At 43.2% G+C, this 27,722-nt stretch overlaps 1 protein-coding gene and 1 long non-coding RNA gene across 17 annotated transcripts in view; one reads left to right on the top strand and one right to left on the bottom strand.

Annotated features, from left to right (window-relative positions):
* DLG3 (discs large MAGUK scaffold protein 3) overlaps positions 1-27,722 on the top strand; it is a 413,798-nt gene that overhangs the window by 272,404 nt on the left and 113,672 nt on the right. For all 4 annotated transcript variants that reach the window (XM_068247624.1, XM_068247623.1, XM_068247625.1 and 1 more), the window contains 2 exons: positions 19,617-19,773; positions 24,955-25,057. In XM_068247624.1, the coding sequence (XP_068103725.1) occupies positions 19,617-19,773; positions 24,955-25,057 (260 nt within the window). The remainder of the gene's footprint in view (positions 1-19,616; positions 19,774-24,954; positions 25,058-27,722) is intronic.
* The window catches only part of LOC137527162 (uncharacterized), a 77,081-nt gene that overhangs the window by 3,343 nt on the left and 46,016 nt on the right, over positions 1-27,722 (bottom strand). For 11 of the 13 annotated variants that reach the window (XR_011023154.1, XR_011023147.1, XR_011023155.1 and 8 more), the window contains one exon: positions 24,946-25,051. This is a non-coding gene — a long non-coding RNA (uncharacterized lncRNA). Of the gene's footprint in view, positions 1-3,098; positions 3,295-24,932; positions 25,052-27,722 lie in introns of all 13 variants that reach the window. The other 2 variants (XR_011023148.1, XR_011023153.1) reach the window with 2 other exon arrangements.

Here is a 27,722-nt window from a genome sequence, read left to right as displayed (position 1 = left end):
ACAGTGTGTTCGTATGTGTTTTATTATGGTGCTCTACTTTTCTCTCACATTCCAAAAATACACCAGTAAGTGAACTGCTACTTAATGAAATGTTACAGAGGGTGTGTATGTCTAACTGTAGCAGGCAGGATACATTATGAGCTATTTGGGTGCACTGACATGGTGGTCGCCTAAACCTTGCAAATTGATTTGCAGTGTGCAGATACTACATGAAAGAAAAGTACATTCTAATCTACATTCTAATCTAAACTAAGATTTATGCATAGGTAACATTTCACCATAGCTGTCAAATGGGTCTGCAATAAAGAGAGTGGGGAAAGTCTGACATAAGTTGCACAAGATAATCTATTGCTGCATGTAAAAAAGAAAAATAACAACTATGAGGTCTTTTACATAAGTTTTTTTTCATCCATCATCAGTAGCATTTTAGAATTGAAATGAAATACTTTAAAATGAATAACTGAAAGCAATTGAAAATAAAATACTTACTTAGGGTCTGTTATAGACTTTTTGCTGCCTGAAGCAAACATTGTGATGATGGCTTTTAATTAGCTGTAGGTGTATAGTGGTTCCTTTTCGTTATGTTTGAATGAGCATTTGTGCGTGAGTGTGCAAAGGGTTAATTTACTGTGCAGGATATAAAACCACCACCTCTAAATTGTGCTGTGCTTGTTGTGCAGCAGTTGTAATGCACTTGAAGCTGGCCATACACAAGAAGTTTAGTTTTGATTGAATCTCCTGGTGATCTGTTGTCTCCAACATATCCAGTCAATGTTAATGACAGTTGATGACTTTTTAACAACCAAAAGGTATGGTGGTGAAAGTGGCCATAAATGGTTTGATTTCAAAGATGATAAGCCAAACAGTTGATAGGAATAATCGTTTAAAACCATCTTGGTGTCAAATACTACCACGAGAGAGCCACAAATCTGCTACCGCAAGAGCCTCAAATCTGCTGCCATACATCCTTCTGTACTGCTTAATGTAGTACAAAACAATAGATTTGGAGCAAAGTTAGACATTTCTTGATCCATCTGATCACATTTTTGATTGATAAAATTCTGAAAATCATTCAAAAGTGATCTTCAGTGTAGAAGGAGATTAATTTGAAGTGATCGAATTGATAATTATGAAATAACCTGGTGTGTATGTTCAAAAAGGCTGCGTGGTTCAATCAATTCCCAGATTTCTACTGAAACCTAATCCAAATCAATTGGACCAAAGTGGTCACTAGTAACCAATCAATTTTTGTTTGGGGAGGGATGGATTACTTGCCGATTCGATCCATTACCTGTACCTATGTACTGACTACCCTTGGGGTAATAACCATATAAAGTGCTTGTGTTCCTGTAACCTTAGGACAAGGAACACAGGACATTTTTCACTTCTTACATGTAGCATCATATTGAGGCTGCAGAAAAGTATGTAGTAAATCTGCAGAAATACTTAACTCAGCATAGTTTACATGTGTGGTTAAATACCAGCCAGGTCAGACAGGTGGAGGCACTAGAGAGCTGCCAAACATTCACTTATTTATGTAAAATTAGCCCTCTGCATATTTCCTTATTCAAGCTGTCCTGGTATCATAAAAACATGTTTAGTTTATATGCCCATTTAATAAAACAAGTTCATAAAACTATTTCATCACAACTGTGGACTAAACACTAAGGACACGTTACAATGAAGCAACCAGAGAATAAGTAAACAAGGAAGTCAAATCAGAACAGATGAGTTATATTTTTACCAACAGGCAGATGGAGGTGTGTAGCGCACACAATTTTCTGCTGATTTTAAGATTTGAGCTTGTAACCAGGCACTACGTGGGTGTGGCAGTGTACAATGGCTGCAATCTGGACCGTTTAGGAATACAGGCTAATGCATAGGAAACAACTACAAGCTACAAAAAAAGAATGAGACTTATAGGCAAAGGACGACCTCTGTCAAATACAGTAGCCTTTGTCTTTATGCAGTTAGTTTTGGTTAATTTGATTGGTGTGATCTGGTTAGGCCCAAAACTTAGTTTAGCTGGGTTGGATTGTTAAAGGGGCACTATAGCGAAAATTGTAAAATATATGCAAACCTAAACAAATAAAAAAAAGTATGTTTTTCCAGAGTAAAATGAGCCATAAATTCCTTTTCTCCTATGTTGTTGTCACTTACAGTAGGTAGTAGAAATCTGACAGAAGCAACAGGTTTTGGACTAGTCCATCTCTTTATGGGGGAATTCTCAGAGATTTATTTATTTTCAAAAACTAAGTGAATGGCAGTTGCTCTGTCCAACAGCCAAAAAACTGTGAAAATTGTAGAGAAAATGGATTGGCACTAGATGTGATCAGGAGGTGGACTGGCTATCACACACTGGATTGCGTACCACCAACAACGTGCTCTCATCATACAAATCCTGCACATATAGGCTATCATTCATAAAAGGGTTGTTGGTAAAGTAAATCCATGCGGGAAAACACAGCTGGCAGTATTGTAGACTTCTGGCTGCTCATTCATAAAAATGTATCCAGTTGCGATAGCAGTGCGGAGATTCCCCGAACTAGGCTGGCGGTAGGCTTGCGGAAGCACAGGAAGCTGCCGAGTTGATACATTTCTCCGTGTTCCGCTCTACTGCAGCTGCCTGGGAGGTCTGTGTCTCCATTAACTTAACATTGTTATCGCCACATCCAAGGGAGCGGTACTTCCCGACCTCACACCGCTTGCGTTAATCTTTATGAATTAACTTTTTGCTACATTTGTTACGATAGTCACCGCACAAGGCGGTGATTTATCGCTCTGCTCGGGAATGTCAGCTTTTCATGCGGAAGGAGCCTTTATGAATGAAGATTTTGCTCAGTGCACGGTAAAGTCGGCTGTTTTCAGCATTTCCGCATGCGGAAATGCTTTATGAATGATACCCAATGTAGAAAAAAGTTTGAGGCACTGTAAGTTGCAGAAAAGGTACCTTTTTAATTAGCAATGTACAGACATTGGATTTGCAGCGGGGTGATGGAGGCCTGACAGCCGTTTCGCTTATCAATACGCTTCCTCAGAGGCCAAAAAAGTGTACAACGAGAGCCAAGTATATCTGGATTTAAATAGGTTTCTCTTACCACCATAGTGCAGTTTGCAACGCCCATTCGTGCTGGCCACGGCGGCCGGTGTCTTAGCTGACATAGACGCAGCTCTAACCAATTGATGAGCAGCTGGCCTCCCAGCTTCCTGTGCGTCATTAAAGCTTCCTTATGGGGATGTCATCGCACACCTATTGGCCTGCAGTGGCAGCACGTTGCTATAGTGATCATCAACCTTAACCAGGAAATACAAGGGGACACAATCGTCTGTGTTAAAAAGACATATTGAAGTTGAACAAACTTTTCTTTAATATCACAAGGATAAATACATATTTACAACAAGAAATACACTAGAGTGGTAGTTATACATTAATATTTAGAAAGAAAGCAATGAAGCTCGTTTCTTTCATTCAGCCCCGAAGGGCCACATGCTTTAGTTTCAGAAATGAGCCTTGCTTCATAGAATTCGTTCGTGATCACCTCCCCTATTCGGAACCGGGATTTGTTTTACCCCTATGAATTTTAGATGATTAGCATTTCCATTATGACAGTCATGCATATGCGCAATGAATCTCCCTGCGCCTATGCCTGTTTCCAAGGAATGTACATGCCCTGTATAAAAGTGATTGCATGTATAAATTAGAGCATACACAGTGTATTTAGATCGGCAATGCAAGAACTGTTTGAAGCTGATACATTTTGCGCCCAACTGGACGCTTTTGCCCGTCTTGAATTGTGCAGTCAGGCCTCCATCACCCCCACTGCACATCCGCTGATTCAAAGGTACTTTTTTTGCAACTTACAGTGCCTCAAACTTTTTTCTACTATATGAGCCAAAAAACTGTGTAGCGCGCAGGGAAGCTGGCCAGCATCATTGTATAAATCCTTTTTAGGGAATATCTTTATATTACATATTTTACATTTTACAATTTTTTGCCATAGTGTCCCTTTAAAGTATTTGTGAGCTGCATCAATGTCAATGGGGAAATTGATGTGGTTTACAGTATTTTTTTAAATCTTTATACAAGTACACTATAAACTAATACAAATACAAAGAAGCAAGGCAATAAGCCTCTTCATTAAAATCGAATAGCAGTGCAAGTTATAAATAGACCAGGACGACTTATTCTAACAATAAAGTATTATTATTTATTTTTTATTTATATAGCGTCAACATATTCCGCATATAGTGTAAAATTATGTACAATTTAGAGGTTTTAATTAGAACCATGGAATGATAATGAAATAGGATTAGAAGAATAGGGGATAGCAGAATATGGGCTTGATGGATTAGAGCTAGAATGATTTGAATTAGAATTAAGACAATAAGAAATAGCAGAATTAAGGCTAGGAGCATAAGGTTAGCGGAATAAGGGTTCAAATAATTAGGGCTAGGCTTCAGAGAATGTAGGGCTTGCGTTTCCATGGGGGAATTGCCCATGGCCCCAGAGTTGACTGTGTGGGTTCCCCAGGTCTCCCCACTTAAGTAAATGGAGGTCCTCCCAGGCCCCCCAAGTACATGCAACAGAGTGTTCTCACCTGTCCGGCCATGTGCTGCATCCTTCTTCCTTCACCGTCCTTCTATCTGTCTCCATCCCCTTTAGCGTCTCTATCCCAGTCACCTGCCTGTCAGCATGTTAAGTATGTACATGCTTGCGGGGTACAAAGAAGAGGCAAAAGTGGGAATGGAGACGGAAAGACATTGAAGAAAGAAGGAGGCAGCATGCCAGTCAGACAGGTAAGAAAGCTCCACTGCTTGCACTCTACAGAACAGGACCCAAGCTGGGAAAACCTAATGCTATTGGGGATAAGGATAAATGCCACCTAGTGCAGCTATCTAAAAGGGGGGGGGGGGGATTTGAGAGGAAAGTGTTGATCTAATGATGCTATCTGGAAAACAGGGGAGGGATGAGGTAGACAAAGGCCACCTAAAGGGGCCCATGCACTCAGCCGATTTTCTGGCCGACCAATCGATCAAAATCGATCGTTCGATTGCAAATCGGTTGGCCAATCGACCGATCGACGGCCCATTTTGATGGATTTCCATCGAACTTGTAGGGTGGAAAATCTAGGTCGATCTGTTGAGATTGCTTATCATTTTGCATTGGCCCTATTGGAAATCTGATGGCAAAAAATGCCATCAGATCGTTTTTCAATAGATTTCAAACTGAAATCTATTGGAATTCTATTCTAGTAAAAAATATTCCTTTTACACATCAGATAGATTAGAATTCCATCTGATGATCTATCTGCTGCTAATCTGACGAGTGTATGGGCACCTCAATGCTGTTTACTTTTATTTACTTTTATCTAGAACCAGCCCTGAGAGACTAGTAATGTAGAGCTCTGGGCTTGGAGGATTAGGGCTCTGTTTAAAATAATTTATAGATTAGCAGAAAATACTCAGATGGCTACAGAAACTCGGATATTACCACTGGAATTGCAACTGGTTAAAATAGCAAAACAGGGACTTAAAGTAACCTATAAATCACAAAATTTCCTTAAGGCTAGGTGCACACTATGCCAGATGCACAACAGTGCATTATCAATGCATCCTGCGCAGATACTCGGTGACCTGAGGCAGTTTCCATTGACATATTCACACTGCTCAACATTGTGCTTCTGGTCTGCTGCTCCCTCTATTCAGGTCCTCCGCCACTGCTGGCACTCTCCAGTGACAAGCGTCAGTATATAGATCAGAGCCCTGGCAGAAACACCAGGCTACCATTGAATTACAAAAGACCAATCAGAATCCTCCCTGTAACAGAGAGGAATCTCACTCAGTGAACCAACTGGTCTTTTGCAGCCCAATGTGAGCCTAATGCTTCTACCTCTGCCAGTCACTTGGCAGGAAGTACGTCACTGGGAGTCGGTCCACGCATGAGTGCCATGTCACAACACGCTTCCGTCGTGCACACTTACTATGCTGCCCAATGACTTTCATTACTGCATAATCCATGCTATAGGAACGGATCATGTGGTGACACGCTTCAGCCTTTGCATTGGGCCGATTTGGATACTCCCGGCACACCACGTCGCAATGCGTGAAGTGTGCAAGTCTTCATAGACTTGCATGGGCCTTGTGAGGGGATGCGGCGGGGAAGAGTAACACGGTGCGACGCAGCATGCAAGTGTGCAAGGGCCAAGGGGCCTTAAAAACATGTTTCAAATATGTTTAGCACATATTGTAAACTGCTTACTATCAGTATAAGTACAGTGTACTAGCTTGCACAAGGTAGGTATATGGGATTATTGATCACAGGCCCAATTTAAGACATTTTAAGCACACATAACAATAAGTAAACAAACACTTTACTGACTGCTCACTGATGCTGGCAGTAGCATAGCTTAGCCTAAGAGCTCTGGGCCCCTTCAAATGATCTATACATAAAAATGTATATGAAGCACCAAATCCTGCCAAGGACAGCTGCAGTGTCAGAGAGGTGTAAGAAGGGGAGAAGAACAGTCTACTAATGGTTACAACTAATCAAAGCACATATCGAGGTGATCATTCCCAGCTTGATACAAATAAAGAGCTAAAAAAGTGATTGAAGGATGGCCCCTACTGGGCTTCCTTGGTCAATGGGCCCTGGTGTGGTCGCTACCTCTGTACCCTCTATTGCTACACCACTGGATGCTGGTAAATACTAGAGATGGTCAATGGGATGCTAATAATTCTACCTTGCTTGCAGATTTAACGCAAATTGTATGGATCTTGGAAGTGGGCCAATCAAAATGATCAAGAAGTTCATTTGATTGGGCCTATTCCTAGCTGCAGTAGATTTGCATTCAAGATGTAACTCTAAGCATCTCATTGACCATATCTAGTAAATGTAGGCTAAAGGTGGCCATACATCAGGCGACTTGGCGGCCGATCAACCATCCAATTCAATTATTATAATCGAATTGGATGAAAGTCGTTGCTGCCAGGGGCATGTCCAACCGACAAAGTGACCAATTTTGGGATGGAAATTGGTCGCATTGTCGATAGCGCATGCTGCAAGATGTTGGGCTAAAGTTGGTTGGTCGGGTGCACGGCGGGAACGGCGGGAAATTTCCCGACGATCGACAAAACCATCCTCCGCCTTGCCGCTATGTCCCCCCCAATGCCCTCCATGCCGAAGTGTATACATTACCAGTCCACGGCCTCCGCTTGTCCCCCGCTACTCCAGGCGCATTCTCCTCTTCTGCATACACGCACGCCCCATGTGATTTCCTGGTAAGGGCGCGCCTGTGGTGTCACACACACACGCCCTTACTAGGAAAATACATGGAGTGCGCATGTATGCAGAAGAGGAGAATGCGCCCGGAGCAGCGGGGGACAAGCGGAGGCCGTGGACAGGTAATGTATACACTTTGGCACGGCAGGCATTAGGTGGTCACAGCAGCGAGGCAGCACACAGGGCTGATTCCGGATCGATTTCAGCATTAAATTGATTGGGAATCATCCTGCAATGTATGGACAGCTGACAAATCTCTCTCTTATCAGATTCGATAAGAGAGAGACTTGTCTCTTGGTGGAATCTGCCTATACATCGCTAGATGTATGGCTACCTTTAGCCAAGCAGTATATCTGTGTCTTGCTTGAGCTATGGAAACAGGAGGGGTGGGGGAAGAGGATGGGAGACTTCTTCTTATGCAGAAAAACAGTATTGGTTAAAAAAAATCATCATAATCTCTCTCTTTAGCAGTAATCTTATCTATCGAGCCACAGTAATCTAAAATCCAAGCAATGCTTTTGATAGTTGAACTGGATTTTGTGGTAGAGCAAACCCAGCAAAGAAGACTAGCATCTGAGGAGTAGGATGAGAGAGTCCAGCAGCAGAATCCTGTAGTGACGTCAGTCTCTTTGGAGGCCACAGAGGAGGATGCTGCAAGAATCAATGTGGGATACTAAAAGGCAGTGTTGCCAACTCATCCCTTTAATTACTGACACATCTAAGTTATACAGGTTCTGGGGCTATTTGCACATAATCGGGCCTTAACTGCATCTACCTAGCCACCAAACCTGTATAATTCATATGTGTTAGTAATTACAGGGATGAGTTGGCAACACTGCCATAAGGGCATACACTATCATTTTATTAGTGGCATGAGTGAAGGAAGTAGTGAATGTAGGACAAGTTAGCAAGTAGTAATACAATATTGCAAAAAAAAGTCTTCACCAATAACCATGCAGTGTGTAATCATAATAATCATCACTAAACTATATACAAAGGAGTAGCTCCAAAAGTGAGGCTGACAAAGTAGCACCACTGTCAGTACAAAAGGTCATTGTTTACTGAACATATAAACATCACATTCTGAAAAACCATTAAAAGTAAAATAGCAACTCCTCAGCTAGCATGAAAATATAATGCAAATTAATATATTCAGTAGTAATGAAACAAGCTTGGCCACGTCGGTGACGTCATCCCGCCATGGCGACGGGGGAAGCCCTGCAGGAAAACCCGTTCTGAACGGGATTTCCTGCTTGCAAAGATCGCCGGCGGCGATCGAACTAGGCAGGGGGGGATGCCGCTTGTCAGCGGCTATCATGTAGCGAGCCCTGGGCTCGCTACATGATTAAATAAAAAATATAAATATAAAAAAAGAAAAAAATTTTAAAGTGCTGCGCCGCCCCCTTGCTGTCAGAATTGGAACGGCAAGGGGGTAAAAGAGGAACTGTCGCGGAAAATCTTAAAATTTACAACACATACAAATAAGAAGTACATGTCTCCCAGAGTAAAATGAGCCATAAATTACTTCTATCCTATGTTGCTGTCACTTACAGTAGGTAGTAGAAATCTGACATTGCCGACAAGTTTTGGGCTAGTCCATTTCTCCATAGGGGATTCTCAGCATGGCCTTTATTCTTTATGAAGAAATTCCCTAAAAAAGATTTACAGGTATACAAAGATGCTGGCTAGCCTCCCTGCTCACTGTACACTATTTTGGCAGTTGGACGGAACAACTGCCATTTACTGCTATAGCAGACTTAGTTAACCACCCTGGCGTTCTATTAAGATCGCCAGGGCAGCTGCATGAGGGTTTTTTTTAAATAAAAAAAAAACTATTTCATGCAGCCAACTGAAAGTTGGCTGCATGAAAGCCCACTAGATGGCGCTCCGGAGGCGTTCTTCTGATCGCCTCCGGCGGCCAAAAGTAACACGGAAGGCCGCAATGAGCGGCCTTCCGTGTTTAGCTTCTCCTGTCGCCATGGCGACGAGCAGAGTGACGTCATGGACGTCAGCCGACGTCCTGACGTCAGCCGCCTCCGATCCAGCCCTTAGCGCTGGCCGGAACTATTTGTTCCGGCTGCGCAGGGCTCAGGCGGCTGGGGGGACCCTCTTTCGCCGCTGCTCGCGGCGGATCGCCGCAGAGCGGCGGCGATCGGGCAGCACACGCGGCTGGCAAAGTGCCAGCTGCGTGTGCTGCTCTTTATTTGATCAAAATCGGCCCAGCAGGGCCTGAGCGGCACCCTCTGGCGGTAATGGACGAGCTGAGCTCGTCCATACCGCTAAGGTGGTTAAAGAGGCACTAGAGCGAAAAACTGTAAAATTTAAAATACGTGCAAGCATATACAAAGAAGAAGTACATTTTTTCCGGTGTAAAATGAGCCATAAATTACTTTTCTCCTATGTTGCTGTCACTTACAGTAGGTAGTAGAAAGCTGACAGAAGCGACAGGTTTTGGACTAGTCCATCTCTTTGTAGGGGATTTTCAGCAAGGCTTTTATTCTTTATAAAGATATTCCCGAAAAAGGATTTAAACCATTATGCTGGCCAGCTTTCCCTGCTCCCTACACAGTTTTTTTTGGCAGCTGGACAGAGCAACTGCCATTCAACAAGTGCTTTTGAAAATAAATATATCCCTGAGAATCCCCTATAAAGAGATGGACTAGTCCAAAACCTGTCACTTCTGTCAGATTTCTACTACCTACTGTAAGTGACAGCAGCATACGAGAAAATAATTTATGGCCGCATATGGCCGCATAGGGGTGCTATTTTGGCTGGGAACGCGTAGAAACGGCCGCCTTCCCAGCCTGACGGGTCCTGACGGCAAAACCGGAAGTGGCCGCCAGCGGGACCCAGAGCATCAGAGCGACTCGTCGTGGGCACCGATCAGCTGCAGGGGGCTGAGGTAAGCCCCAGGTGAGTAAAACTCAATTTATTTTTTACACTTAAGGTTCACTTTAAGCATAACAGAGCCCACAAACAGCCTAAAGGTGCCCATACATTAGAAGATTATGGGCAGATTCGACCAAGAGAAAAATGTATCTCTAATCGAATCTGATTAGAGATAAATTTGTCTCTAATCGAATCTGCCCATACACTACAGGCCGATTCCCGTCCGATTTCAGCATGAAATCATCAGGGAATCGGCTGAGCCGCCGTGTCCGCCCCGCCGTTGCCGCCGCAATGTATAAATGTATGTCCGGTGTCAGCCTCCACGTGGTGACCGTACATCTCGCCGGCGTGTATGCGGAACCCGGCGAGATGGACGGAAACCGCGTGGAGGCTGACACCGGACAGGTATTGTATAAATGCACACACACTGCATACATTTATACATTGTGGCGGGGTTTCATCGTCTCGTCACTCGTTCGCAATTCGGCCACCGTACCGTCGCGCACTCGACCAACAAAGTTCGGCCCGAAAATTGGCTTTGCTGGTCGGGCATGCACTTGGCAGCACCAATTGTCATCCAATTCGATTATAATAATCGAATTGGATGGTTGATTGGTTGGTTGGTGAGCAAATGTATGGGCCCCTTAAGAAGTTGGCCTTCACCACAGTGAGTACTGCCAGCAATCTGTGCTGCTGCAGTGTCTCTCTAAGCAGTGACAGGTAGGGAGGCTTTCTGAATTTCTTCTCTGCAGAGCTGCTCCTGCAGTATCTACATATATACTATGCAAGAGCTAACCAGGATGGAGGAAGGATCATGCAGCAGAGTCTGCTCCCTCCTCTATTTATGGGTTCCTGCAAAGCATGCAGGAAACAGTACCTCCATAATTAAAGGGTGCAAAGCATGTTCTATACCACCGGGTGGTGCCCCAGGCCTATGCCAAGAAATGGCCCAGGGTGCCACTGAACTCCTTTTAAAATACTACTTGCTGTCTTTCATGCTGATCTCTTACCTTTACTGTTATTTGTCACAGGACTAGTATGTTGTGACTAGTATGCTGTTAGGGCCCTTTTCCATTAAATAGTGATGTGAATGCGGCTACCTCGCCGCATTGCATCACTTCCGCTGCCGTTCGCATCACTTCCGCATCTCCCGATGCAGAAGAGTAGTGGAGGGTATGGCGGGCGGATGCGGCTGTGCTCCACACCGCTCCGCACGCAATGGAAACTGTTCCATTGCCGTGCATTTGTTTCAGGACACCTGCGGTGCAATGCAGCTATGTAGCCGCATCGCACAGCATGTAATGGAAATGGGCCCCAAGGCTAGATTATACTGAATCAGTTGCTGTCAGCTATAACTCAACAGACAACTGATGAAAAGGAATTCTCCATGCTTTCCTATTGGTCAGTTTAGATCTATGTTTTAACGCATAAATGTAAACTGACCCATAGGGAACATGGACAATTCCCTCCAATCAGTTGTCTGTTGTGTAAGGCTTTGTTCACATTATAAATCGCCAGCGCTGTTGCAAGCGCTGAGCGATTTATTGAGCTTTATTTAAAGCGCTTTTCGCTTACAATAGCGCTTTTGCTCAGCGATGTTTTTTTCATTACCTGACGTCAGTCAGGAAGTGAACTCTAAACTGGAAATGAATAAATACAATGTATGTATTCATAAAAGCTCTTGGGAAATGGCTATACAAAGTGCTATTTCAAGCGCTTTGCAATTTCCCTATACCTTCCGTTGAGCCAAAGCGCTCAGAAAATGGAACATGTAGCGCGTTTGCGATTTCAAGAAAATCAAAACGCTTACATGTGAACACTGTCATAGGAAATCATTACACAGGCGCTTTAAGATCGTTTTGCAAAATCGCCAGCGCTTAAAAAAATCAGCAATCGCTCATAGTGTGGACGAGCCCTTAGAGCTGACAGCAACGGATTAAGTGTTAAAGGAATACTGTAGGGGGGTCGGGGGGAAATGAGTTGAACTTACTTGGGCTTCTAATGGTCCCCCGCAGACATCCTGTGCCCCTGAAGCCACTCACCGATGCTCCGGCCCCGCCTCCGGTTCACTTCTGGAATTTCAGACTGTAAAGTCTGAAAACCACTGCGCCTGCGTTGCCGTGTTCTCGCTCTCACTGACATCACCAGGAGTGTATAGCACAAGCCCAGTATGGTCTGTGCCTGCGCAGTACGCTCCTGGTGACATCAGCGGGAGCGAGGACACGGCAACGCAGGCACAGTAGCTTTCAGACTTTAAAGTCTGAAATTCCAGAAGTGAACCGGAGGCGGGGCCGGAGCATCGGTGATGTCTGCTGGGGACCATTAGAAGCCTCGGGTAAGTTCAACTCATTTTCCCCTGACCCCCCTACAGTATTCCTTTAACCCAGCCTTATGCATCCTTGTTGGAGGTGGTGATTCAAAAACTAGTGAAGCCAAGCAACAGCCTTTTAAAAGGGGAAAACAACAGCAATCTCCATATTTACTCCTTAACAGAAGGGAATTCACAGAATCCTAAAATGAATAAATAATCCAGAATGTCAGGTCTAAACTTGCTATACATGGTAACTTTGCAATAAGGTCATCCTGATACATAATTTAACCATCTTAGAATACAAACAGAAGGCTATCATGGATGCATTCCAGCTACAGCTGTAGTATACAATTAGAATGGTTCATTTAACATGAAGTAAGGCTTTGTTAGATTTTTATATGCTATGAAGATAATATGACCAGGTCTGGTTAAACCTGCTTTTCAAAGTCCTAGTTATAGAGTAGGTGACCATAGGAAACTTAATACCATATTTCCTCAGCAACAACAGGATAGCAATTAGCATATATAGCACAGTTACATCTGATGCTAGTGATTGTAAGGACAGCCACTTGTGTGTATAGTGTACTTGCAGTACAGGGGAACTATTCTATAACATACACTGCTACTGCAACAAGTACAAGATTTACTAGATTCCAGCATTTAAACAATGTTGGTAACCTGAAAAACTGAAAAATCTAAAGAGTGTATAGATTAAAGTTTGCAGTACTTTTTAGATATAAGGGTTAGTAAAAGTGTAGCATTTGCTCAAGTATCATAGTATAAACATGTGGAACTACTAACAAGAAAATGGACTTGTTCATCCTGAGCTGTGGCTCTTCGTATGTAAAGTCATTTGAGGATATTTGTCAGCATTTTAAAAAAAGTATTGCGTGATTACCTAAAGGTGCCCTTAGATATAAAATTTAAGCTACATGCCATTTTTAGTCACTCTCTCGTGGCTGCAGGTTCCCCAGCAGAGAGCCCTTTTAGAGTGATGCTGAAATAAGGAGACTGGACAGACTGAGAACCTTCACCCCCAGAATGCAGTATTTAGGTGGTACCTTTGTGAACCCCTGCCTTCCATCAGGTCCACTCTTTTGGGCAGTTGGAGCTAGGTTGGAATGGGTTATTTTGAATTTTCTTGACTTCATTGAGATTGGTCAGCCTCGCTGATGTCATGGGAGTGTGTATGGTGTTTCCAGTTACCCATCAGGTCCTCTACATCCCTCCTGCATCCTGATTAGTTCATTTGTATTTCTAGTGGATATATAAGGGGTAGTGTGTTTGATACACTTCAGAGAGAGCGTGATACAGCTTGAGGAAGGACCTTGTCCGAAACCGCCTCTGTTGCTGTTATGGCCATCTCTTTGTTATTTGAATGCAATAAAAGAGCTACATATTACCGACGTGGTTCTGTGGATTCTTCTTGCTGTGGACTTTGCCTGACTCTTTGGGGCTACTGAGTCTTTCCACTCTAGCACAGGTCTGTCCCCATATGGGTGCTTGTCCATCTGGTTCTCCCACCTGTCTGGCTGGCGTGAACCTTGTCCTTTATTCAGAGTCCTTGCATCACCATCCCAGCTGACGCCTCTTCTCCATTACCCCCAGGCGTGAACTTACTTATGTACATGCTGGCAGGATAAAGCATTATGGGCTCTATTCACAAAGCATTACCGCATTTAGTAATGCTGAAAACAGCTGATTTTACTGATCACTTTCCTAAATTACAATTCACTAAACTGATTACAGACAGAAAATTAATATCACTAGTGAGGTAAATGACCAAATTCTGCGGTAATTGCCTCGAGAATCGTCAAGAAATTGCAATTCACAAAGATTTCCGCATTTGGTTTACCAGGCAAAAGTGCTCTGTATTTTTCTCCAGCTCATAGCAGCCGATAACTCACTCTCTACATACTGTCTCTGTGCGGTAGATTTGACAGATAGCCTTTGGGGAGAGCCAGGCAGCCAATAGGGAGAGCCACACAGCCCTGCTTCTCAATCTGATTTGATGCGATGGGGTATCGGGCGGGTCTTTCACTGTATCAGAGCAGAGGAAGGTGACAATTTTGAGTGTTTTTCTGCATCCCTTTAGATGTGAAAATCTGAATTCTGGCATGCAGAAGAGCTCCCTCTGGTGGCTGCAGCACATCTAAAGGGATGACAGGATACACTGCAGAGAAAACCTCAGTCATACATGCAGCTCCCTGCCTGACCGCTGACCTGCTCAACGCTGGTTAGTGTCACTTACCAAGCAGGGATTAGTGGACTGAGGCATGTTTGTTCGGTAAACTAACAAACTTCTGCCTCATTTGGAAAAACTTTAGTGAAATTGGAAAAAAAAGTGTAAAACACCGAATTAGCTATTTAACCGAACAAAATGATTTTTATGAACTGCCCTATGTAAATAGAGCCCAATGTCATGAAGCTCACAACATCTCAAATTGGTTTCTAGAACAACAATGATTTTATCATGAAAGTGCAGCTGACAAATCTGCAGCAACTCTGTGATGCTATCATGTCAATATGGACCAAATTGCCTGATGAATGTTTGCAACACCATTTATGCCACAAAGAAATAAGGTAGTTCTCATGACAAAAGGGGTCCAACTTGGTACTAGCAAAGTGTACCTAATGAAGGGGCCAGTGTTGTGTATATGGTCATTTTGAATTTGATAACAGCAATAACCTGGGAGAAAATGATTTTTTTTTTACCACCAATGTGTAAAAGGTTTGAGAACTGGACATTTGAAAGTGAAATGCTGTCCTATTATTGTATGATATGGAATGTCAACTGCTCTACAGAACAGGGCCTCCTTTGTAGTGTTTTTCTTTTATATTGTGCTAAATGGTTCAATGGCTGATAGGCCTGGATTGTAGGCAGGCCAGTTTAGCACCCACAACATCTTACAATACAATCATGCTGTTGAAATACATGGAGCTTGCAGTCTGCTACTATCTTTAGTGAAATAAGCAAGGCCTTTCATGAAAAATACATCATAAGTTGCTCCAAAACCGTATACAGTATATCACTCAGCATTTATTGTGCCTTCCAAGATGTGCAAGCTAACCATGCCTTGTGCACCCCCATGCCATCACAAATGTTGACTTTTGAATAGTGCACTGACAACAATCTTGACAACAAGACATATAGTCCTACTCCTATTTAGCCTGGAGGACACTGCATCTGTGATTTCCAAAAATAATCTAATTGACCACAGGACCGTTTCCATCTTAAATGAGATCAACCCCAGAGAAGGCTATTGGTGTTTCTGGATCATGTTTATTAAGGGTTTCTTCTTTGCATGGCAAAGTTGCAGTTTATATTTGTATTTAAGTGATCAGCTGTGTTCACATAGACAATGGCTTTTAGAAGCGTTTTTGATCCCATGTAGTGATTTCCATAACACTGTTGATGAAGAGACATGTGAGGGCCAAAGACCACAGGCATCTGTAGTTCATCTTAATTTAGTTAAAGGGGTATTGTCACCATAAAAATCAAATTTCAACAGCAACTGGTCTGAGTGTATTAAGTGATAAAGATGCTAATCATGCATTCAACACTTGCAAAACTTTTTCTGCTGTTATGGTTTGGAGTTACCACATACTTTATAAGCACTGGCCCTAGTGCCAAACCGTGCCAAAGAGTTGAATGCTGGGAGTTCTTTTTATCTATAATATATTCCTCCCCTTCCATTTATTTCCCTGCCTGGCTGCTTATCAGAAACACCCTCTGATCACTTGTGTTTACAAGCAAGGCTGAGGTGACTCAGCGATTGGATGTGTAAATAAAAAAAGACAGTGCAGTTGTTAGTATACACCTCAGTGGAAGTGTCTGAGGAGGGCAGCTAATGAATACACAATGAGCAAGAGAAGGGAGGGGGGGGGGGGAAACAAGAGTGAGGGAGGATATGATGACAGCATTAGCTTGGCAAGATGGCCACTGCCTAGAATAGGATTTTCTCCTTTTCCTTTATAAAATTCACAGGAATCAATACGTGGATAGCACAATACATCTTTTATGTAAGTAGAACTAGTATTTATCTACTTACATATGTGTTTTTTATTTTTAGGTTAGCATGGGTGTCGCTTGTTCTTTAAGATATTATGAACTGCAGATGCCGAAATCCCCATTTTTTTTTTCAATTTAATGCTGAGGAATGTTATCCCCCCTCTTTGTGAGTGGGGTCTATATGTATTCCTTAAGCCATAAAACCGCACTTACTTGAGCAGGGATTCCCGAACTTGATACAGGTAAAACATAAAACTGGACTCCTGGGCAACCCAGCTCCTATCCTCACACAGTCATTACACTGCCTGCCAGTGGCAAAGGATTGCATACACTTCCTCACAGTGGGTTCCACAAGATCACTTTAGTACATTTGCCATCTCCCTGTAGCTTACCCTATGTCTTTCTCTTGGTACTAATTGCCAGTGGAGTGGCTATATGTGGGGATGTTAGCATGGCCACCGGGTAGGCGACTCCTATGTTTCACCTGTGTCACGTTTGTTAATTCCTGCTTAGGTAAGCATGGTTTTCTAAATCCAGGGAGTCTCCTCTGATAAGAGGCCTATGCATATGAGATGTCTGGTCTTTTTACTGTCTCCACTAACATAAACTTCCACATCAGTTTGCATGCTCAAGTAGAATGCTTTCTCTTGAGCATGCAAACTGATGGGGAAGTTTTTATGTTTTTTTAATATATGTTCAATGGGAATGGCTGCATACATGCAGTTGCAGTTCTAGAATTGTTTGCCACCCTCAAACTCATAAATCTAAACACAGGTACTGGGGATGGTATGAGTAGTTCCTGGGTACTGCCAATATTAACTGTATCATCCAGAACTAAAACTAGTGATCATATTGAGTATTAAGTTGGAAATATTAAATTGAGCCCAAAGAAATATTCTTTATAAAACCCCTGTGGCACGCTGTCCCTGTGTAGCTGGGTCCGTGCTTTTTGCTACTGCGCATGTTCGCAGCACGGACCCAGCCTCACAGAGACAGTAGGACGGGGCCAGGGAGCCCGGCGTGCGTGCAGCGGGTGCACATGCATGCGCAGTAACAGGCGGCAGCAAGAAAACACTGACCTAGAGCCCGTTTTTAAACAGGCTTGGGTCTGCTAGAATATATATATATATATATATATATACATATATATATATATATATATATATATATATATATATATATATATATTATTATACTGTGTATATACATGGTATATATCTTTATATGGTATATATAGCTTGATTGGGTAAGAATTGGAAGTTGGTTTCTGATTAAAATCAGACATTTCTGGGAATAAACATTTACAACAATCTAAAACTGGGACTGTCCCTCGCAAGTGAGGACATTTGTTGAATACGCTTTTGTATTAAGTAAGATGTGGCAACATGATGGTTACCTCCACCTACTGTATATCGTCAGCTTATGTGCGTCGCACATCATCTTTCCTGTTTTTAAAACAGAGGCCAGCAGATATATAGCTTGTAATCAACAGCTATGTAAGCCTATTATTAAATGAAAGAGTGCAAATATTTCAGATAAGTAACTAGGCACAGATGAATGAAAATATCCGCAGTCTGACTCATCATGTAAAAGACAGAGGAGGGGAGGAGAGTCACAGAATGTGGGGAGATCTGAGAGGAGGAAGACACATAGAATAAGAACAATATGGAATGGGGGCAAGAAACAGGGAACGTGAAAAAGCAGTCTGGATTAAAGATAAAATGAAACAATAGAAGAGAATATTTAGGAAGAGAAAAAGAACACTTTCAGGAGAGGATTATACAGTGGAGCTTAATTAGCTAGGGAGGTGCTCATGGAGCTTTAAGTGACACAGACAAATTAGTCATCTGTCATTCCAGCCCATCATAAAACAGCAGTTTGTTTGGAACATGCAGGTAGTCATGTGAGTTGGTGTCATGATCAATGCCAGCCAGTAACCTGATGACAATCACCTCTCTTGGAATGATGGGAATGTGAACTATCCAAAAGAAGCTTGTAACTAACGCATGCTGCTCTTAACATGTCACTTGCTGGTGACAAACACAAAATACAATAAGCAGATTCAAATTATGGCTGTCTTACTGATGAGGCAATGATAAGCATGAAAACAAAACTTGGCTGTATAGCTTATGGTTACACTGAAAACTCCCAAGAAAAGGTTAAATAAATTGAAACAGTAGGAAAAGGTGTTAACAGCACCCTCCTTGTTTCCTGAGAAAGAATGTGTCAGTGAGAAAGAGAGCGCAAGTAAGTTTTCAAACATAAATCAAAGGCAGACAAGACATAGAGCTAAGAAGGGAGCACACAGACAGAGAGGGGCTTATGGGCACGACTGATTAGTGAAATCTAGAGGGAACAGAGTTTTTGATAAGTGAAGATCACACTGTACAGCTAAAAGAGGACTATGAGTGACTAACGGGGAAAAACGTCAAGGAGATTTGTAAGAAGGGGCGCTGAGCTGAGGGACAGCTATTATAAAAGGTGGTAGTTTACTGTATTTGAAAAACCAACTTCATGTTTTCAGTTAATGTCTCTTCATCTATGTCATATCGCCGGAGAAACCCGAGCTTTGTGCATCCAAAATGGCATATGGCACTCAGGACAAACAGAGAAAGGTAGGAAGAAAAAAGTGGAATAATGAAAGATGATATAACATTTTTGAATTCTGTAAACTTTAGAATAAAGCACAAGACTACAGAGAACAAAACGTGATCTTCTGTACTCACAGAGATCATCAGGCTGTAAGCCGTTGGGTAGCAGATGGATGCTTATAACAAGAGTGATGTTGCAATCCACAGTGGTTCCTGCCCTGAAACTAGTCATAGGGTTTCATTAGACAGTGATTTCCTTTGATAGTACCAGTCAAACCGGCTGTGCTGTAACTATCAACCATCTAATTCCAGCCGTTGATGCAAAACAGACTACATCCTTCTGCTGATGTCATTTAATAATTTGCTATAGAATTCTATTCCTCAGCACGTAAAGAGAGATTTCTCCTGCCTTTTCCCCATTTCACGTTCTCCCTGTTATTTCTAATTGTTCATCTTGTAATTTGTCATCTTACACCTGTTTTTCCCATCCATCTGGCTCGAAGTGCTAGACATGTCTTTTCGTCGTGTCCCTAGGGAACCACGAAAGATCATCCTACATAAAGGTTCTACTGGACTGGGTTTTAACATTGTTGGAGGAGAAGATGGAGAAGGAATCTTTGTATCTTTTATCTTAGCTGGAGGACCAGCAGACCTCAGTGGAGAATTACGTCGTGGGGATCGCATTTTGTCTGTAAGTAAAATTTTTAAGGATTATAAAATTATAAAATGCTTATTCATTCTGTGTACTTTGTATGTTAAACATTTAATTGTTAGTTAGAAGTAGCAGTTTTTCTGCCATGTAGATAGCAGTTTAAGGGCAACTGAAGTGAGAGGGATATGGAGTCTGCCATATTTATTTCCTTTTAAACAATGCCAGTTGCCTGGCGTTCCTACTGATCCTCTGCACTTTTAGCCATAGACACTGAACAAGCATAAGCAGATCAGGGGTCTCTGACATTATTGTTAGATCTGACAAGGTTAGCTGCATGCTTGTTTCTGGTGTTATTCAGACACTACAGCAGCCAAACAGATCAGCAGTGCTGCCAGACAACTGGTATTGTTTAACCACCCTGGCGTTCTATTTTGTGTGGCCATGGGTGGCTTTTTTTTTAAAAAAGGCTAATTTTTAGTGTAGCTAGCACTAGGCTAGCTACACTCTCCCCTTAAGTCCCCCAGCACTGTGTCCCCCCCTCTGCTCGCCGCCGGCGATATTTACCTGGCCGAGATTTCCGCCATAGGTTCAGGCGTTGCTATGGCGATGATTGGACATGACATCTGACGTCATCGACATCATGCACAGTTCCGATCGCCGCCATAGAGACCCCTGGAGGCTATGGAGAGGCTGCGCCGGCGAAGGCTCCTAAGGGGGGGGGGGGGGGTAAGCAAAAAGTGTGGCGATCCGGGGGATCAAAGCGGGCCGGCGGCGATCGGGGGGGGGGGGGGAGGGAGAATGATGTAGCTAGCCAGGTGCTAGCTACAACCCCTCCAAAAATTTGGGTCAGAAAGACCCTCCAGGGGCTGAGCAATACACAGCGGCGGTAATGGACGAGCTGAGCTCGTCATTACCGCCAAGGTGATTAAAGAGAAAGAAATATGGCAGCGTCCGTATCCCTCTCGCTTCAGTTGTCCTTTAAGTGTACATACTAGACGGTGTCAGCTATTTTAGTGCTTTTTTTAACATTGTTCTAATAACATAACCACTAGGAATGCCCAACTAAGCTTTAAAGTAAATAAGTGCACAATCTTGGCTAGCTGGTCCTCCTTGGGCTCCAGCAATGTGATATTTAACAGATTCTGTCATATTTATATATAGGAGTAAGACATGTATTTTTTTTTCCTTAAACATTAATAACTGAGGTAAAAAAAGAAAAAAAGGATTCAGGTACTCTGCAATGAGATTTGCTGCCCTTTCCCAAAGATATCAAACTGCTAGTCTGGAAAACCAGGTTTTGTTTATACATAGCACACTGAGTCTAAACAGTCTTTCTTTCCCATTTAATTTATATCTATAATCTATGTTGAGGAGGAGTGGGGGGGGGGGGGGGGGGAGGTAGGGCTGGGGAGCAAGTATGCACTTCCTGTGTCAGCATAATTACTGTGTGAAACAATGCTGGGGATATCCCTAATTCTGTTCCAGTCAGCTGGCATGATTGAGGTTTTATGTTTGTGGCTGTTTAGTTTTGTCACAACCTATCCATTGCAGCTGAACACTGAAGAGGATATTTAAAGGACACCTGAAATGACAGGAGGCTGCCATATTTAAAGTCTTTTAAACAACGCAAATTCAAATTCAGTCAGACGTTTCTGATTGAAGCCTGGTTAGATTAGATTAGCCACATGCTTGTTTCAGGTTTATGGTACAGATAATACTGATCCATGAAAGATCAGCAGGACAGCCTGGCAACTGGTATTGTTTAAAAGGAAATGAATAGGGCAGCCTCCATATACTTCTCACTTCAGGTGACCTTTAACATATGGATAAAATACAACATATCAGAAATGCCCACCCTGCCACAAATGCTTATAAAAGTTATCCTAGCAACACAGCAGAACAAGCAGGGCCGGCGCTACCATAGAGGCAAAGGGGGCAATTGCCCTAGGGCCCCAGAGCCTGTAGGGGCCCCCAAAGTGTCTCTCCCCAACTTAACTGTTGCTCCCGAGGGCCCCTACACAGTCTTCAGCAGAGCCAGGGGGTGTCATCCCCTGGCTCAGGTGCCCTATGGGGAAATCTGGCTGCAACAAAGGGTCTCTACTGCCACTTTTTGGTTGGGGGTATCTATTTAGGGGCACCCAGGTTAATTTTGCCCAGGGGCCCCATTGTTACTAGAACCGACTCTGAGAACAAGTACCGTATATGCAGCTCTATACTTCCCAACCTTTGCAGCTGAGCTACACAGCATGGACAGAGTCCCTCCACCTTTGCTTGCAAAATGGACAGTGTAAAATAGAAGATCACTGATAAGATTATTCTTCTACTCACTCCTCCTGTAAATTGAGCTTCCTCTATTATGCCTAATACACACAATGAGATTTTCTGGCAGATTTCTTGCCAAATCGATTATTTCCAGCATGTCAGATCTGATTTCCGATCGATGTTCCGTTCATTTCTATGGAAAATCGATCGGAAATCAGATCGGACATGCTGGAAATAATCGGTCTGGCAAGAAATCTGCCAGAAAATCTCATTGTGTGTATATTGCTGGGAATACACGGCTCGATTTTGAGCCATTAAAATGGCTAGATAGATAATTTCCGACATGTCCGATTGTTTTGCCGCTCGATTCCGTATTGAAGTGAATGGAAAAAGATAAGAAAAACGAGCGGACGATAAGAGAATTGACTCCGGAATCGAGCGGCAAAACGATCGAGCGGGAGAATCGAGCGGCAAAATCGAGCTGTGTAGGCCCAGCATTACAATTACAGTACTGTGAACTGCGGCAGAGCTGACTTGCGGAGTTCAACACTACGCTTTCCAGTGTAGCAGCAGCGTGAACATGACTACATAAAGCTGATCAACAAGACAGAATCATACGCTTTTACTGGTCAAATTTAGCCATGCATTACTAAAATCATCATTGGCTCTCTAATACATCCCTAAAAGTTGGCTTCACTACAGTTCAATGCTTTCCACATGATTCTACCATTCTGTATGTTTGATAAAAATGTAACCATACTGTACCATGTGTATCTTTAGCCTATGGTAGACACCTTACACTATGGCTATGGTAGGAATTAGATTGTGAGCTACTCTGAGGGACAGTTAGTGACATGATTATGGACTCTATAACGTTCTGTGGAGCATGTCAGTACTATATACAGTACATATAAAACAATAATGATAATAATAGTGTAGCCCTCATTTTGCTGAGACTGGAATGATAGTGGCAGTTATATTTTTTGTACGCCTCTGACAGAGGCGCTAAGCTTGTACTGAGAACCATGGTTGGGCCGAACCTCCGATTTTAGGTTCGCGAACCGGGTTCGCGAACTTCCGCGGAAGGTTCGGTTCGCGTTAAAGTTCGCGAACCGCAATAGACTTCAATGGGGATGCGAACTTTGAAAAAAAAAAAATTATGCTGGCCACAAAAGTGATGGAAAAGATGTTTCAAGGGGTCTAACACCTGGAGGGGGGCATGGCGGAGTGGGATACACGCCAAAAGTCCCCAGGAAAAATCTGGATTTGACGCAAAGCAGCGTTTTAAGGGCAGAAATCATATTGAATGCTAAATTGCAGGCCTAAAGTGCTTTAAAACATCTTGCATGTGTATACATCAATCAGGTAGTGTAATTAAGGTACTGCTTCACACTGACACACCAAACTGTTCACTGAACAGAACAGTTATGCAGTGGTGGGTTCACAGAACAGGTATGCAGTGGTGGGTTCACAGAACAGGTATGCAGTGGCAGGATCACTGAACAGGTATGCAGTGGTGGGTGGGTTCACAGAACAGGTATGCAGTGGCAGGATCACTAAACAGGTATGCAGTGGTGGGTGGGTTCACAGAACAGGTATGCAGTGGCGGGATCACTGAACAGGTATGCAGTGGTGGGTGGGTTCACAGAACAGGTATGCAGTGGCAGGATCACTGAACAGGTATGCAGTGGTGGGTGGGTTCACAGAACAGGTATGCAGTGGCAGGATCACTGAACAGGTATGCAGCCAGGAAAAGCTAAGCCTAACTAATCTTTCCCTATGAGAGACAGACAGGCTGTCTGTCAGCAGCTCGCCCTACTCTCTCTAATGCAGGCACACGAGTGGCCGTAATGGCCGCCGCTGCCTGCCTTATATAAGGGGGGTGGGGCTCCAGGGGCTAGTGTAGCCTAATTGGCTACACTGGGCCTGCTGACTGTGATGTAGAGGGTCAAAGTTGACCCTCATAGTGCATTGTGGGGCGAACCGAACTTCCGGAAACGTTCGCCTGCGGGAGGCGAACGCGAACCACCGAAGTTCGCCGGGAACCGTTCGCCGGTGAACCGTTCGTCCCATCTCTACTGAGAACGTATGAGTCGATTGTACTCCAATTTTATTGCCTGATGAAGTGGGATGTGCCCACGGAACGCGTTGCATCTATCCGGAGTATGTAAATAAATCGCTTTCGTTGAATTAAGCAACATTTTTTCTGTGTCTATTTTGGGGAAGTAAGTCCACCACTAACCCCCCATTGTTCTCTTTTAAAACATTTTATCCTAATTTTATACTTTTGGCGCCTCTGTACAACTGTACAATAAATGTGTTCACCCCTGGTGGAGGGGACGTGGTTCCCTTTTTTCCGATCTACAGAGAGCAACTTCTTAATCCTGAGTGGGGACAGGTCTAATACTCTTCACCTGCCTTCAAAGTGGTTGCCTGATACGGTAACCCAGACTTGTGAGTATAATATTATGCTTCCTTCTATACCCATAATTTGCAGTGCATACGACACTATATTGGGCTCTCGGTGTTCCCCCTCCTTATCAGTTATATTTTTATTTATATAGCACTGACATCTTCTGCAGCACTCTATAGAATCCACAGCCATTTCACTGACTGTTCCTCAGAGGAGATCACAATCTAATCTCTACCATAGCACAGTCTTATACCCCTATGCTCATATTTCACATGGCCCAAAAGTCAAAATGACCATTGTGTGGTGAGGTTGGTATTTGGGACAGGAAGGCAGCAAGTTAAATGAGCCAAGCTGGCAAGTATGAAACATTCTCAACCAGCCAGCCAAGTCAGCGCCTCCATCTGTGGACTCTCTGAGGGAAAAATATTGCACATCCCTTGGAGTCTTCAAAGAACTGTACTTGCTTCAGAATTATTCACCAGTATAATTTACAAATTTAAAACTGACGTTTTATATTTAATACCTGACTTTTTTACCTTGTAAAGGTTAACGGAGCGAATCTACGTAGTGCAACCCACGAGCAAGCTGCAGCAGCACTGAAACGGGCTGGACAAACAGTAACAATTGTAGCGCAGTATCGACCTGAAGGTAAGATATGAATTATTCATAATACATATATTATTATTTTTATGGAGGTCTCCTAAAGAAATTATTCCACACCAACCTATTACCTTTTGAAATAAATTGACTTCTAAAAATGATTACTGTACTTTATATAGTGTTCCTAAACAGCCAGGACCAGTTATTCTGTACCAGTCATACATAACCTATTTTTTACCACCAAAGTGAAGGATCTGTGCATTACTAATAAAAATGAGAAATAATCAATTTTGTCCTAAACACTTTCTTCCAAATTGTGCAGGATACAATAGGAAGTGATATACAATAAAGCACTCCATTTGCAAAGCCTTGCATACATGTAGGAGGGAGGGATCAGGACTCAATCCCTTAGGTGCCGGGCCAAGGCTATACAGACTGCTATGCAGGGGTGAGTAAGGCTGACAAAAAATTACAGAAGCAAGCAGGGTGAGAGGGGAGAACAATCAGCTTATGCGTGTCAATGCACCAGGCAGATCACTCATTGAAATGTTGAGGTGGACCATCCGGGGCCATTGTACACATGCTAGATTCTTGTCCCAGGTGCCTTTCATTAGCTGCCTTGGCCAACTTCAATCAAGCATGTGCATATGCAGCTCAAATCTGGGTACACATTTCAGATTACTGTCCCCTGGCAGGGATGGGGACACTATCGCTTGGGCGACAGTTTGTGGCCGAGGCTGTACAGGCACATCACTAGCCGCCTCTCTTTGGCACATCAGAGAGGGTCTGGGGCTGCCATACACTCACTAGATTATCATCAGAGGCAGCTGCTAAAAACTTTGTATTTAACCTAGTGTATGTACGCACCTTAACCTCTTGCGTACCAACAGTCTCTGGCTCCTTAGGGCCTGTACACACTGGCGTGTTTTAAAATCGCATGCGATTTTAAAATCGCAAGCCTTCATGAGAATAGAAAAAGCGCATCGCACCAGTGTGTACAGGTCTTCATGATTTTCATTATTTTTTAAAAGACCTTGCGACTAAAAAGCGCATGCGATTTGAAAAGCACAGCGCAAGCGCAGCAGTGTGTACAGGCCCTTAAGGACCAGAGATTGCTGATAGCAAAAACCGCTGCATATCGATGAATCGCCGCACATGCCCGCAGCTCCCGCCGGTCACGCTGCTTTCCCATCACTGCAGGCCCCTCTCTCTATGACGGCAGAGCGCTGTCTGCCAGTCAGGAGCAGCTTTCGTTGGCTCCTGACCCTATCCATCAATGTAAGACAATGGGATTAGCTTACTGTGGTCACGCGGTCAGGAGCCAATGAGAGCGGTTCCTGACCTGCTCACACAGCGGGGAAAAAGTGACACAATCGGCGCAGCGGCTGGGACGCTTGTTTCTGAAGCAGTAAAATCTACATCCTGTCAGAGCCATAGCACCACCTGCAGGACGTAGATTCGTGCTGCTTCGGTCCGGAAGCAGTTAAAGAGAAGCTGTAGTGAAAATAGCATTATGAATAAAATTGCTTATTTTTTTACAATATTCACTTATAAATGATTTAGTCAGTGTTTGCCCATTGTAAAAATGTTTTCTCTCCCTGATTTACATTCTGAAAATTGTGGCGATATCTTTAGTTCTGCCAGGTGATCTGTATGGAATGTTTGTTACTGAGAGTTCTATGCACAGAGGGAGATACTGGTTGATTGGCCGTTGGAAAAAGCTGTTATTTCCCACAATGCAAAGTGGTTCACAGAAAGCAAACTGTCAGGACCATGGTCATTACAACACACTATGGGAGGGATTTTACCACAATACCAGCCATACAGACCCCCTATTCTAAAAAAAAATAAAAAAAAATTAAAAGATTTTTCGTGGGAACCCCTTTCAGCTACTGACTGAAATAAAGTTCAATCCTTGGTTAAAGTTTGTCTTTTAAGCCTCATACATACTGGAGGGAACTGTCAACTGACGGGAATTGGGACACAATTCCTCAGCGAAAAATTTAGTGGCTGAGGTTGTACATACAGTACATGCTAGCGATGCATGAGGTGGGTGGAGGGACTCTGTACAGAACACGACAGAGAGGGCAGAGTGAGGGAGAGCACAACGGCATTGGGCTGTCCTTGGGCAAGATGATCCGGGATGCCGGATTTCTCACTGATATGTTAGGGCACACCACATTCTCGCCTGAGGCAGTCTTTAGCGGTTGGCTCAGCCAAGTTTAATCTTAAGTGTGTACAAACTTTAAGTCTCTGGTTGGTTGTAAGGGACCACATAAATCTTAATGTTGGGTATCATGATTTTGCCAGTAGAAGTCATGCAGGATAAAGTGATAATTTCCAATGATGACCACTAATTATGATGTGGCTTAGAGTTACCAAATCAGTGTGCCAGCAATAGAACTTTACAGTGAAAATGAATTGTGAAAATATGTTGCAGATTAAGGTTTGTTGTGTTTGCTTCATAAAAAAGGAAAGAATTACTTGTCGACCATGAAATGGCATGTCAATGATTGCAGCAATGATGTGGAGGACAGACAGGTCTCTTGTTCCCTGTTGACCTTGATGAAAGATCTGCCTGTCTATAGATATCTCTATGGTAACAAGACCCAGATTGATATCATGAGAAATTGTCAACCAGTTTGTATAATTATTGTACAGTTGTGAAACAGCCATACTGTGAGAATCTGCTCAGCTGCCTGTGCAGACAGGC

This window comes from Hyperolius riggenbachi, chromosome 8, assembly GCF_040937935.1.
Source record: "Hyperolius riggenbachi isolate aHypRig1 chromosome 8, aHypRig1.pri, whole genome shotgun sequence".
Taxonomy (NCBI): domain Eukaryota; kingdom Metazoa; phylum Chordata; class Amphibia; order Anura; family Hyperoliidae; genus Hyperolius; species Hyperolius riggenbachi.
This window is presented reverse-complemented; position numbering and strand designations above follow the sequence as displayed.